This window comes from Borostomias antarcticus (assembly GCF_949987555.1).
Source record: "Borostomias antarcticus genome assembly, chromosome: 4".
NCBI lineage: Eukaryota > Metazoa > Chordata > Actinopteri > Stomiiformes > Stomiidae > Borostomias > Borostomias antarcticus.
In genome coordinates this window covers 9,931,352-9,945,625 of record NC_140237.1, presented here as the reverse complement: position 1 = coordinate 9,945,625, position 14,274 = coordinate 9,931,352, and the positions used below count along the sequence as shown (strand labels likewise).

The 14,274-nt window shown below is 50.2% G+C and overlaps 1 protein-coding gene across 1 annotated transcript in view; it reads right to left on the bottom strand.

Annotated features, from left to right (window-relative positions):
• The window catches only part of LOC311308337 (immunoglobulin superfamily DCC subclass member 3-like), a gene marked incomplete at both ends in the record, with an annotated part of 40,404 nt that extends 31,486 nt beyond the window's left edge, over nucleotides 1–8,918 (bottom strand). The window contains one exon of the mRNA XM_084437298.1: nucleotides 8,681–8,918. Within this exon, the coding sequence (XP_084293424.1) occupies nucleotides 8,681–8,918 (238 nt within the window). The remainder of the gene's footprint in view (nucleotides 1–8,680) is intronic.
• Between the last annotated feature and the right edge of the window lie 5,356 nt (nucleotides 8,919–14,274).

The window sequence follows — 14,274 nt, the reverse complement described above, 5'->3', positions numbered from 1 at the left end:
CACACACACACACACACACACACAACCACACACACACACACACACACACACACACACACACACACACACACACGTTTGCGGAACACACTGCGCAGGGACTCACAGGTGTGTGATTACAGGAATCCAGCGGGAGCTGCTGTAGACAGGACAGATGCAGGCTCACCACACTTGACGGAAAGGACAGAAAGCTTGTTTGAAAAAGCAAGCAAGCAGTGAAAGACATGAATTCTGCATCGTCTTTTGGTTATATATATATATGGTTATATATATATATATATATCAGCTGTATTTATGATATATGAAAGAACAATCTCTGTCTGTCCATCTATCTGCATTTTCCTCAGACACTTCATATGGCATATCTATCTATCTATCTATCTATCTATCTATCTATCTATCTATCTATCTATCTATCTATCTATCTATCTATCTATCTATCTATCTATCTATCTATCTATCTACCTATCTATCTATCTATCTATCTAACTATCTATCTATCTGTCTATCTATCTTTCTGTCTGTCTGTCTGTCTGTCTGTCTGTCTGTCTGTCTATCTATCTATCTATCTATCTATCTATTTATCTATCTATCTATCCTTTAGTGTATCTATCTACTCTATCTAATTGTATTATTGTTGTAAATTGTCTGTTGTCTATTGTCTGTCTGTCTGTCTGTCTGTCTGTCTGTCTGTCTGTCTGTCTGTCTGTCTGTCTGTCTGTCTGTCAGTCTGTCTGTCTGTCTGTCTGTCTACAGTATCTATCTATCTATCTATCTATCTATCTATCTATCTATCTATCTATCTATCTATCTATCTATCTATATGTCTATCTGTCTGTCTATCTATATATATATATTTATGCTTTTAGTTATTTAAGCCTATGTGACACATAGGCTAGAGTACAATACAAATACAATATAATGGATCGTAAATGCTTTTATCCAAAAGTGCTTTGCAATGGCCTCTCATTTATCCATTCACACGCAAATTCACAATGGCGGAAAGCTGCCACACAAGGCACTAGCCTGCTCATTGGAAGTAATTTGGGGTTCAGTGTCTTGCCCAAGGACACTTCTACATGTGGACAGGAAGAGCAGGGGATTAGAACCCCCGACCTGATCATTGGATGATGACCTGCCCTACCTCCTGAGATACAGCCGCCCAATATAGCCTACAAAACAATATACAATAATATACAAAATAATACAATACAAATACAATAACATAAGGTGATAAATTAACAACAGAAGAAAAAGTGTTATATGATAGGAATGATATGATACAATATGATATGTCTCCTCGTTGGCATCACCACTATCCAACAACATGCATCACACAAGGCACAGAACATGCATGGTAACTATCTGTACCGACGGAAAACAGGGGAGAGTTTGGCCAGCAGGCCGTTATAATAATAATAATTATTAATAATTAATAATAATAGGGGAAATAACTGTCTCCACCACCACGCCCCCCTACTCCTCCTCCTCCTCCCCCTACTCCACCACCACGCCCCCCTACTCCTCCTCCTCCCCTACTCCTCCACCACGCCCCCCTACTCCTCTTCCTCCTCCCCCAACTCCACTGCCACACCCCCCTACTCCTCCTCCTCCTCCCCCCTACTCCTCCACCACGCCCCCCTACTCCTCCTCCTCCCCCTACTCCTCCACCACATCCCCCTACTCCTCTTCCTCTTCACCCTACTCCACCACCACGCCCCCCTACTCCTCCTCCCCCTACTCCTCCACCACGCCCCCCTACTCCTCCTCCTCCACCCCCTACTCCTCCTCCTCCTCCCCCTACTCCTCCACCATGCCCCCCTACTCCTCCTCCTCCTCCCCCTACTCCACCACCACGCCCCCCTACTCCTCCTCCCCCTACTCCACCACCACGCCCCCCTACTCCTTCTCCTCCTCCCCCTACTCCACTGCCACGCCCCCCTACTCCTCCTCCCCCTACTCCACCACCATGCCCCCCTACTCCTTCTCCCCCTACTCCTCCACCACGCCCCCCTACTCCTCCTCCTCCTCCCCCTACTCCTCCACCATGCCCCCCTACTCCTCCTCCTCCTCCCCCTACTCCTCCACCACGCCCCCCTACTCCTCTTCCTCCTCCCCCTACTCCTCCACCACGCCCCCCTAATCCTCCTCCTCCTCCCCCTACTCCACCACCACGCCCCCCTACTCCTTCTCCCCCTACTCCACCACCACGCCCCCCTACTCCTTCTCCTCCTCCCCCTACTCCACTGCCACGCCCCCCTACTCCTCCTCCCCCTACTCCACCACCATGCCCCCCTACTCCTTCTCCCCCTACTCCTCCACCACGCCCCCCTACTCCTCCTCCTCCTCCCCCTACTCCTCCACCATGCCCCCCTACTCCTCCTCCTCCTCCCCCTACTCCTCCACCACGCCCCCCTACTCCTTCTCCCCCTACTCCACCACCACGCCCCCCTTCTCCTCCTCCTCCTCCCCCTACTCCTCCACCACGCCCCCCTACTCCTTCTCCCCCTACTCCACCACCACGCCCCCCTTCTCCTCCTCCTCCTCCCCCTACTCCTCCACCATGCCCCCCTACTCCTCCTCCTCTTCCCCCTACTCCACCACCACGCCCCCCTACTCCTCCTCCTCTTCCCCCTACTCCACCACCACGCCCCCCTACTCCTCCTCCTCCTCCCCCTACTCCACCACCACGCCCCCCTTCTCCTCCTCCTCCTCCCCCTACTCCACCACCACGCCCCCCTACTCCTCCTCCTCCTCCCCCTACTCCACCACCACGCCCCCCTACTCCTCCTCCTCCTCCCCCTACTCCACCACCACGCCCCCCTACTACTCCTCCTATTCCTCCCCCTACTCCTCCACCACGCCCCCCTACTCCTCCCCCTACTCCTCCACCACGCCCCCCTACTCCTCTTCCTCCTCCCCCAACTCCACTGCCACGTCCCCCTACTCCTCCTCCTCCTCCCCCTACTCCACCACCACGCCCCCCTACTCCTCCTCCTCCCCCTACTCCTCCACCACGCCCCCCTACTCCTCCTCCTCCTCCCCCAACTCCTCCACCAGAACGCCCCTCTACTCCTCCTCCTCCTCCCCCTACTCCACCACCACGCCCCCCTACTCCTCTTCCTCCTCCCCCTACTCCACCACCACGCCCCCCTACTCCTCCTCCTCTTCCCCCTACTCCACAACCACGCCCCCCTACTCCTCCTCCTCCTCCCCCTACTCCTCCACCACGCCCCCCTACTCCTCCTCCTCCTCCCCCAACTCCTCCACAACCACGCCCCCCTACTCCTCCTCCTCTTCCCCCCACTCCACAACCACGCCCCCCTACTCCTCCTCCTCCTCCCCCTACTCCTCCACCATGCCCCCCTACTCCTCCTCCCCCTACTCCTCCACCACGCCCACCTACTCCTCCACCACGCCCCCCTACTCCTCCTCCTCCCCCTACTCCTCCACCACGCCCCCCTACTCCTCCTCCTCCTCTTCCCCCTACTCCACCACCACGCCCCCCTACTCCTCCTCCTCCTCCCCCTACTCCTCCACCACACCCCCCTACTCCTCCTCCTCCTCCTCCCACTACTCCTCCACCACGCCCCCCTACTCCTCCTCCTCCTCCCCCTACTCCACCACCACGCCCCCCTACTCCTCCTCCTCCTCCCCCTACTCCACCACCACGCCCCCCTACTCCTCCTCCTCCTCCCCCAACTCCTCCACCAGAACGCCCCTCTACTCCTCCTCCTCCTCCCCCTACTCCACCACCACGCCCCCCTACTCCTCTTCCTCCTCCCCCTACTCCACCACCACGCCCCCCTACTCCTCCTCCTCCTCCCCCTACTCCTCCACCACGCCCCCCTACTCCTCCTCCTCTTCCCCCAACTCCACCACCACGCCCCCCCTACTCCTCTTCCTCTTCCCCCTACTCCTCCACCACGCCCCCCTACTCCTCTTCCTCTTCCCCCTACTCCACCACCACGCCCCCCTACTCCTCCTCCTCCTCCTCCCCCTACTCCTCCACCACGCCCCCCTACTCCTCCTCCTCCTCCCCCTACTCCTCCACCACGCCCCCCTACTCCTCCTCCTCCTCCCCCAACTCCTCCACCAGAACGCCCCTCTACTCCTCCTCCTCCTCCCCCTACTCCACCACCACGCCCCCCTACTCCTCTTCCTCCTCCCCCTACTCCACCACCACGCCCCCCTACTCCTCCTCCTCTTCCCCCTACTCCACAACCACGCCCCCCTACTCCTCCTCCTCCTCCCCCTACTCCTCCACCACGCCCCCCTACTCCTCTTCCTCTTCCCCCCACTCCACAACCACGCCCCCCTACTCCTCCTCCTCTTCCCCCCACTCCACAACCACGCCCCCCTACTCCTCCTCCTCCTCCCCCTACTCCTCCACCATGCCCCCCTACTCCTCCTCCCCCTACTCCTCCACCACGCCCACCTACTCCTCCACCACGCCCCCCTACTCCTCCTCCTCCCCCTACTCCTCCACCACGCCCCCCTACTCCTCCTCCTCCTCCTCCCCCTACTCCACCACCACACCCCCCTACTCCTCCTCCTCCTCCCCCTACTCCACCACCACGCCCCCCTACTCCTCCTCCTCCTCCTCCCCCTACTCCTCCACCACGCCCCCCTACTCCTCCTCCTCCCCCTACTTCTCCACCACGCCCCCCTAATCCTCCTCCCCCTACCCCTCCACCACGCCCCCCTACTCCTCCTCCTCCCCCTACTCCTCCACCATGCCCCCCTACTCCTCCTCCTCCCCCTACTCCTCCACTACGCCCCCCTACTCCTCCTCCTCCCCCTACTCCTCCACCACGCCCCCCTACTCCTCCTCCCCCTACTCCTCCACCAAGCCCCCCTACTCCTCCTCCCCCTACTCCTCCACCACGCCCCCCTACTCCTCCTCCCCCTACTCCTCCACCACGCCCCCCTACTCCTCCTCCTCCTCCCCCTACTCCACCACCACTCCCCCCTACTCCTCTTCCTCTTCTTGCTCTTCCTTGAGCAGCCAGTTGTCCTTGTTCATTTACCTGGCCAGGTGCCTCCATGTTCAGATTCTGATTCTAATTGTACTGATTCTCTCTTATTCTCTCTGATATGCTCTTAATATATGTTTGGTAAAAATCATACTCATGGATAGCACCTGTCAGGTAACTAAACATAGTGTTTGATTGGTCATCTGAGAATGAAATGAGAATGTGTGACACTCACCCTTCATTAGTCAAGTTCTAGTTTCACCTGGCAGTCAATTACTGTAATCAATTTAGCAAATGTTCTACAAGAGATTCATATAATGTAATGTGATGATATTCATGGTATTATGTTCAATTGTGACAATTTAATGGACTGTTTTGCATGTGATGACTCACACAATGAAAAGATGCTTACATGTTTTGGAGAGTACAACCATTTGACTGAGAAGCAACAGTCAGTTTAGTTCAGCAAGGTATATTCAATTGGTAATTGTGCTACGTGTAGGCTATTGTACTTAATAATTTGCAAAGATGTACTAAGACATTTTCTATTTGATTAAAGCTACACAAGATAACTCGGCACTTTGGCAGCCCCTCTGGTCGTGATAAAATCGGCACTGCGTTTTAACCACACTTCCCACAATCCCCCACTCACTCGCTGTAATGATGGGGGAAAAATGATAACAAACGTGCGTGCGCAGACTGGATCGGAAGATTGTAGCTACTTTCTGGAAGGATGTCTTCAATGCAGGTAAATACCAGTCTTCTTTCTTGTACAGTATGTACATGTAGATTTTGTTTCGCTGGGCAAAGTTTGTTGTCTTCCTGATATTGTGACACGCAGAACGTGTCACTTCCATTTCCACCACAAGATTTCCCGCCAGTGTACTAACCAGTATACCGAAATTAAATTCACAGGGTCTCATGCAGTCTCATGTCACGAAAATGATTTTTGGGGTCTTGCTAAGGCCAATTCATAAACTAATAGGAAGTAAAAGTGAATATTGAACCATAAAAAAGTTTCTCATTCTTCTCAAATCTCATTGAGCTTTAAGGGGGCGTAACCGTAGGACCTCGTCTCATTGTTGCTTGCGGCTTTAATTAAATTTTTATTACACATTTTATTGCACAAAGTATCTTAGTCCACAGGCAGAGAATGTTCAGAGACTTTATTCTCAAATGAAATCAGTACAAGCACAAGACATAATAACAAGTAACCCCAAACTGAACAAACCTAATTTTGAGGCCAATGGGGTAGATGGTGATGGTCTAGATGACACTTCTTCACACACCCTGGTCCAGCATACCAGAGTTTAGTTAATCAGCACTGTAGCCAGGGTCCTTCCTCAGTATGTCCACATATGTTTCCCTTTCGAGCACAGGACTGACAAGCGGGTCCGGCTCAGATTGTCCCTTTAGCGCCACCCCACTAGACGCCATGGGGGTGGATAAGGTACTAGCGGGGCTGTCTCCTCTAACGGTCTTGGTCATCGCAAATGGTGGAGGAGGAGGAGTAGGGGGGCGTGGTGGTGGAGTTGGGGGAGGAGGAGGAGGAGTAGGGGGGCGTGGTGGTGGAGTAGGGGGAGGAGGAGGAGGAGTAGGGGGGCGTGGTGGTGGAGTAGGGGGAGGAGGAAGAGGAGTAGGGGGGCGTGGTGGTGGTGGAGTAGGGGGAAGAGGAGAGACAGATGGAGCTGTGATAGATGGGGCTATGTCAGACGGGTCTGTGTCAGGTTCCCTCTTCATCAGAGAGTCCGAGGTGGAAGTGGCTGCTCTGTGATGGGCTCTTTCAAACATCTCCTGAAAGCACCTCTGGTTCAGGGCCGGCAGCTCACGTTCATAGACGGCAAGCCTTCGTTTGAACGCTTCAATAAAGGTGCAACTTGGTCTGACAAGCGGGTCCGGCTCAGATTGTCCCTTTAGCGCCACCCCATTAGACGCCATGGGGGTGGATAAGGTAGTAGCGAGGCTGTCTCCTCTAACGGTCTTGGTCATCGCAAATGGTGGAGGAGGAGGAGTAGGGGGGCGTGGTGGTGGAGTAGGGGGAGGAGGAAGAGGAGTAGGGGGGCGTGGTGGTGGTGGAGTAGGGGGAAGAGGAGAGACAGATTGAGCAGTGATAGAAGGGACTGCGTCAGACAGGGCTGTGTCAGGTGTCCTCTTCATTAGAGAGTCCAAGGTGGAAAAGGTCGCCCCTTGAGAGATTTCTTCCAACTTCTTAGGAATGAGCCTCCGACCCTGAGAGAGCTCCAGATCTTGTCTCCAGTGGCACTTGGGTGATCGTGGAACATCGGAGTCAGATTGTCCCTTTAGCGCCACCCCACTAGACGCCATGGGGGTGGATAAGGCGCTAGCGGGGCTTTCAACTCTAACGGTCTTGGTCATCGCGAATGGTGGAGGAGGAGGAGTAGGGGGGCGTGGTGGTGGAGTAGGGGGAGGAGGAGGAGGAGTAGGGGGGCGTGGTGGTGGAGTAGGGGGAGGAAGAAGAGGAGTAGGGGGGCGTGTTGGTGATGGAGTAGGGGGGAGAAGAGAGACAGATTGATAAGTGATAGAAGGGACTGCGTCAGACAGGGCTGTGTCAGGTGTCCTCTTCATCAGAGAGTCCAAGGTGGAAGAGGTCGCCCCTTGAAAGATTTCTTCCAACTTCTTACAAATGAGCCTCCGACGCTGAGAGAGCTCCAGATCTTGTCTCCAGTGGCACTTGGGTGATCGTGGAACATCGGACTCAGATTGTCCCTTTAGCGCCACCCCACTAGACGCCATGGGGGTGGATAAGGCGCTAGCGGGGCTGTCAACTCTAACGGTCTTGGTCTTCGCGAATGGTGGAGGAGGAGGAGTAGGGGGGTGTGGTGGTGGAGTTGGGGGAGGAGGAGTAGGGGGGCGTGGTGGTGGAGTAGGGGGAGGAGGAAGAGGAGTAGGGGGGCGTGGTTGTGGAGTAGGGGGAAGAGGAGGAGGAATAGGGGGGCGTGGTTGTGGAGTAGGGGGAAGAGGAGGAGGAGTAGGGGGGAGTGGTGGTGGAGTAGGGGGAAGAGGAGGAGGAATAGGGGGGCGTGGTTGTGGAGTAGGGGGAAGAGGAGGAGGAGTAGGGGGGCGTGGTTGTGGAGTAGGGGGAAGAGGAGGAGGAATAGGGGGGCGTGGTTGTGGAGTAGGGGGAAGAGGAGGAGGAATAGGGGGGCGTGGATGTGGAGTAAGGGGAAGAGGAGGAGGAGTAGGGGGGCGTGGTTGTGGAGTAGGGGGAGGAGGAAGAGGAGTAGGGGGGCGTGGTGGTGGTGGAGTAGGGGGAAGAGGAGAGACAGATGGAGCTGTGATAGAAGGGACTGCGTCAGACAGGGCTGTGTCAGGTGTCCTCTTCATCAGAGAGTCCAAGGTGGAAGAGGTCGCCCCTTGAAAGATTTCTTCCAACTTCTTACAAATGAGCCTCCGACGCTGAGAGAGCTCCAGATCTTGTCTCCAGTGGCAATCGGGTGATCGTGGAACATCGGAGTCAGATTGTCCCTTTAGCGCCACCCCACTAGACGCCATGGTGGTGGATAAGGCGCTAGCGGGGCTGTCAACTCTACTGGTCCTGGTGATCGTGAATGGTGGTCTGACAGACGGGGCTGTGTCAGACGGGGCTGTGTCAAATGGACCGGTGAGAGACAGTGCTGTGTCAGATGGAGCTGTGACAGCTGCCCTGTTCACCAGAGAGTCTGAGCTCTTGCAACAGAGCCTCTGACAGCGAGGCAGCACCAGACGCTCCCTGTCGGCCTTGGCTGAGAGAGGAACGTTCAGCTCTGATTTGCCCTTTGAACTTTTGCCCTTGTGTGTTGGGAAGGGCTTGGCGACGCCGCCAGGTGGCACGTGGGCGAAGCCTCTACTCATCTCAGACACTGGGTCTTGTCCACGGCCCCCCGGATCATAGGAGTCAGAACCTGAATCGTCTTGTCCTCGACAGTCCCAGTGGCGCTCATGCATCTGCATTAGCTCGTCCAGATGGGCAGAGCAGCTGTCGACCCGGCCTGTCACACTGTCCTGCTGGGCCCTTTTGAGATACAATAAAATAAAAGAAACTAAAATGACTTTTGATGATTTCAGTACACTTGTACAATCAAAATGCATCATACCACACATTTTACACATAAACACACACATCTCACACATGTATGCACACGCGCACGCACAAACAAACACACATACACACACACACACACACACATACACATACACACACACACACACACACACATGGTTGGATACACTGAAAAAAACATTATCAACTTACCAATCAATGTCTTCAAGGTTTTCATCCTAATTCATAAAGGAAATACCAGATGGATGTTGAGGTCATTAAGGCTTCACAAAGACAGGACAGCTTCTGTAATTGTTTGAATTGTAAATGATTAAAGTACAATGCAAATTTGATTACCAACCTTAATGTTTCGGTGGCGATTTCTCCATTCATCAAAGAGCCAAGACACGATCAGGATCATAGAGAGAGCGGTCACAACTGCCGTGCAGAGGAATTTCAGATAAAGATCCTGGGACGGGGTTGTCTGCAAGGGCGTCGCCGCAGGACCTTGGTGAGGACCATGTCCACATGGCACCCTCTCTCGGGTTCTAAAATCATTAGTTATTACACTAGCGAACACTAGTGCAATCTTTAGCCACATGTTCGTCTCATCGCACACACCGCACTGAGACTTGTCCACTTGTTACAGCAGTATATGTACCTTGCCGCTGTGACGTCAACATGTTACGCCGTAGTGCCCGTGATGTCACAGACCGGATAGAACACTGTGATTGGACGGCTAGTCCAGATATGTACCTTGCCGCTGTGACGTCAACATGTTACGCCGTAGTGCCCGTGATGTCACAGACCGGATAGAACACTGTGATTGGACGGCTAGTCCAGGCGGCTATAATTGAAATAAATGTAGGGTTAGATTTAAATAGATTTAAGCTATTTTCTTTTTGCTTAAGACCCAACGATACCCCTTATTTAATACACTCCGACATTCAGAATTAAGGGGAGACACGGTAGGTGAAAACATCGTTTTTCAACGCCCTGGTCAAATTTGAGATTTTGTGCTAGTTTGCTTCCATAACATGTCTTCTTTCATACTAGTGGAAATAAAACATCAAAAATACGCATTTAGATGTTTATTTTACTTCATTTAGTCTGTTTGCGTCTGTAGATTCTTCCTAAAATCACCAAAAGTTAGCATTTTTTCTTGAACGTCTCGCAGCGTTTTCTTTCGTCTGAATCCGGTCATCCGGGTATCGTTTTAAAGATCTGGCTCTCGTGCACAATGTTATCGCAACCAAACCTGATAGTTTCATTTGTATCAGCAACCAATCGTGGAAATACAAAGGCGGGTTTGATGCTAACCGTGAAATCTCATTGGCTGTTGTGGATTTCTGAGAACGTGATTGGTTCAGCGCGTCATGTGACACGTTTCCACTTCCTTATATCTAATCCAAACAATGCCGTCTGTAAAGCGTTCTAAACGTAATAAGCAACAATGACAACAGTGTTTGCCCGCAAGGTTGAACAGAAAACATGAGAAACTAAATGGAAATGTTTACATTTATGAGATATAAAGTGCCTATTCGCGCAAGTTGTCATTAGCCGGTGCGAGCATGTCCAGTGAGCAGCAGGGAGATGGGGCTAGCGTTAGCATGTCCAGTGAGCAGCAGAGAGATGCGGCGCGTTTGAATGAGCTGATAACTGGGTTGATTTGTCCTAATTGTGCAGGGACTGGTCTTAAAATTAACATAGATCCTCAGAATAGTGGGTTCTGTAGTACTTTGCTCTTAGAGTGCAGTCTTTGTGAGAAATGGCTATCGCAAAAGTGTCTACACATCGACTCGGCTTTATGATACAACTAGGAATGATGTTGCATTTGATGTCAATGTGAGGATGGTCCTCTTAGCGCACGAGTTAGGGTTGGGGTATGCAGCTCTCCAAAAGATTAGTAAAGTGTTGGATCCCAGGGCTTCATCTGAAAACGTATCAGAAACATGACAAGAGGGTGACAGGTAGGCTATTGAAACGTGTTCCCTCTCTCTCTCTCTCTCTCTCTCTCTCTAGCCAATATCAGAAGCCTATACATATGTACAGTAGTCTCTCTACCTGTGGCATATCTACATGCATCCATAAACTGACCAAATAAACTGTTTTAATTTCAGTTGCTGAAATAGAGAGAGGTCTGGAGTCCTTTCACAGAAGCAGAGAGCAGATTAGGCAGGCATATGCAGATGTGGACCCAGAGGTAGGTAAGCTGACTGCCAATAAATGCAAAATGTTACAAAATTATTACAGTTATTGAGAATTATTACAATAATTCTCAATAACCAGCGTTCAGTGGACCACATGAAGGCGGCAATATGGGGTAGTCCGCTTCACTGATGACAACCCCATGCGCACCAGGAACATATTGTGGTTTTAGAACAGTTTTGGGGACTGCAGCTGAGTGGGTTCTACAGACCAGCTGCTTAGAACAGTTTTGTGAACTGCAGCTGAGTGGGTTCTACAAACCAGCTGCCTAGAACAGTTTTGTTGATAGCTAGTGTGGTGCCATCTGAGGAGTGACTCTGTAGACCTATGACGGCGTAGCTTGATGTCTCCTATGGTGTTGCTTTTGACGATGGTTATATCACTTGTTTGTTTGGCAATCTATATTTAGCTTCTATTGGTGTTTACCCTGCATTGTTTACCACATCTTGTCCTGTGTATTTATGAATCAGCTTACTCTTCATGTTCATTCATTCATTCATTCATTCATGTTTTCTCCATGTAAAACGCTTAAAAAACACAAAAAGCTAGATAATCTGTTTTCTCATGCATGTCCTCGTCAAATGTGTCTATCTTTGTCCATGATCTGTTTAACAAAATAATACAAGCTTTCTAAAAGGGAATGTTCTCTTCCCTACTAACATTGTCTCGTCTCTAGTCTCGTCTTACTAACATCCCACTCGTGGGCTGAACCTTGATGTGGTGAGTGGGCTTCCAACTAAACAGGTCTTACTTCTCTATACAAAATGTCTACTCCTGGACTATTTTGAATCCACAACATGCTGTGTTATTCAGTTTTCAGTTTCTATGTGTTTTCAGATGTTGTGTAATGTTGTTACTAATGATGTGATTGGATATTGTGTTTGTAAATATTGGTTTACAATGCAAATGTATGGTTTTTTACAATACAAATTTTCAAAGCCCGTTTTCTCAAAATGAGTTATTTATCATCTTAGGGACATCAAAACCACCACTTGAGTAGCACCTACATACACCTAACTTTCCAGTTTTGTTCCAATCCATATTCTGAGAGTTTGTCCAAGGGGGATTTTTTAAATTTCATTCATAGCCTGATTTATATAACAGTTTATCCCTAAAACATGGCGAAAATTGGTCTTTTTATGACTGTTGACAGTATTTTCTGATTTCTGAAGTGAAGAAAAGAGATATCAAAAATCCCCCTTGGACAAAGTTTGAATAGGGATATGTGAACAAAATGAAACAAGAATTTTGAATCTGGCTTGAACCAGTTAAAAAAATTGATTTCCCAAAATTATGCAAATTGGCGCATATTTAGCGCATATAATGCCTAATTTGCATATTTATCCATAAGATTTCAGAAAACTTGTAATACAAAAAAGATGCTCCTTAATGTACCTAACAAACTGGGGGAGTTTGATGGTGATACCTATTAAGGCTTTTTTTTTTCCTATTCACCTGGGGTGTCTCCCCTTAAATAGGAGCGCTGGTCGGATAACAACAGATAGCATAGTAGCCCTATTTCTCCGTGTCATAATATCTAAAATATTATCTGCAACCATGTGACACAGGCAGCGTGGTGTACTAGTAATGGTTTTCACAAACCCAGCAATAAACATGTATTACTATAAATATAATTGAAAAGATAAACATTTTACACTCAAACCAATAAACTAAACTCTAAACTAATACATGCCTATGTTGTAGGGTTTGTTTTGGACCGGTTGCATTTTAGCTGCAGAACGTGAGGACGCACTCGGTCAAATTGATTAACTTATTGGGTGGAAAAGGGATTAAACAGCCTTTAATCCATAGGCTACAATAAAAACTGAAACATGTTGGTGTTTTTATTGTAGGCCTATATAGCCCGATGGATTAAAGGCTTTTTAAACACTGTGTGCTTGTTAACCCAGAAATAACTCAGTTGCCAGGAGTCCATAATCCAAAGTTTCTGCTTTCTATGTGCTTTTCCAAACAAATCGGAGGGGTCATATCATGTCACTGCTTCAGCACAACCATTAAACACAAATTATATATGTCTATTCAAATTAGGATCATGTGTGAGCCACTACAATAAAGCGTAGGCCTAAATGGCTCAAAAAAGCGTGCGCCTCTAGAACGCGCTCGGGCCTATACGAAAAGAACATTACAAATGTTCAATAAACAATATTCCAACAACCCAAATATTCAATTTATAAGCTACATATTTAATCAATCATGCATTTGCACAGCACATATGACATAAAGCCAAATTAAATGTAGCCTAGGCTAATAAGCCGAGGAAAATGACTAGTTCTGGGTGGTTGTAGTAGTTCTGGGTGGTTGTAGTAGTTCTGGGTGGTTGTAGTAGTAGTTCTGGGTGGTTGTAGTAGTTCTGGGTGGTTGTAGTGGTTCTGGGTGGTTGTAGTGGTTCTGGGTGGTTGGTTCTGGGTGGTTGTAGTAGTTCTGGGTGGTTGTAGTGGTTCTGGGTGGTTTTAGTAGTTCTGGGTGGTTGTAGTAGTGGTTCTGGGTGGTTGTAGTGGTTCTGGGTGGTTGTAGTAGTTCTGGGTGGTTGTAGTAGTTCTGGGTGGTTGTAGTAGTAGTTCTGGGTGGTTGTAGTGGTTCTGGGTGGTTGTAGTGGTTCTGGGTGGTTGTAGTGGTTCTGGGTGGTTGGTTCTGGGTGGTTGGTTCTGGGTGGTTGTAGTAGTTCTGGGTGGTTGTAGTGGTTCTGGGTGGTTGGTTCTGGGTGGTTGGTTCTGTGTGGTTGTAGTGGTTCTGGATGGTTGTAGTGGTTCTGGGTGGTTGTAGTGGTTCTGGGTGGTTGTAGTGGTTCTGGGTGGTTGTAGTAGTTCTGTGTGGTTGTAGTGGTTCTGGGTGGTTGTAGTGGTTCTGGGTGCTTGTAGTGGTTCTGGGTGGTTGTAGTGGTTCTGTGTGGTTGTAGTAGTTCTGTGTGGTTGTAGTAGTTCTGGGTGGTTGTAGTGGTTCTGGGTGGTTGTAGTGGTTCTGGGTGGTTGTAGTAGTTCTGTGTGGTTGTAGTAGTTCTGGGTGGTTGTAGTAGTTCCGGGTGGTTGTAGTGGT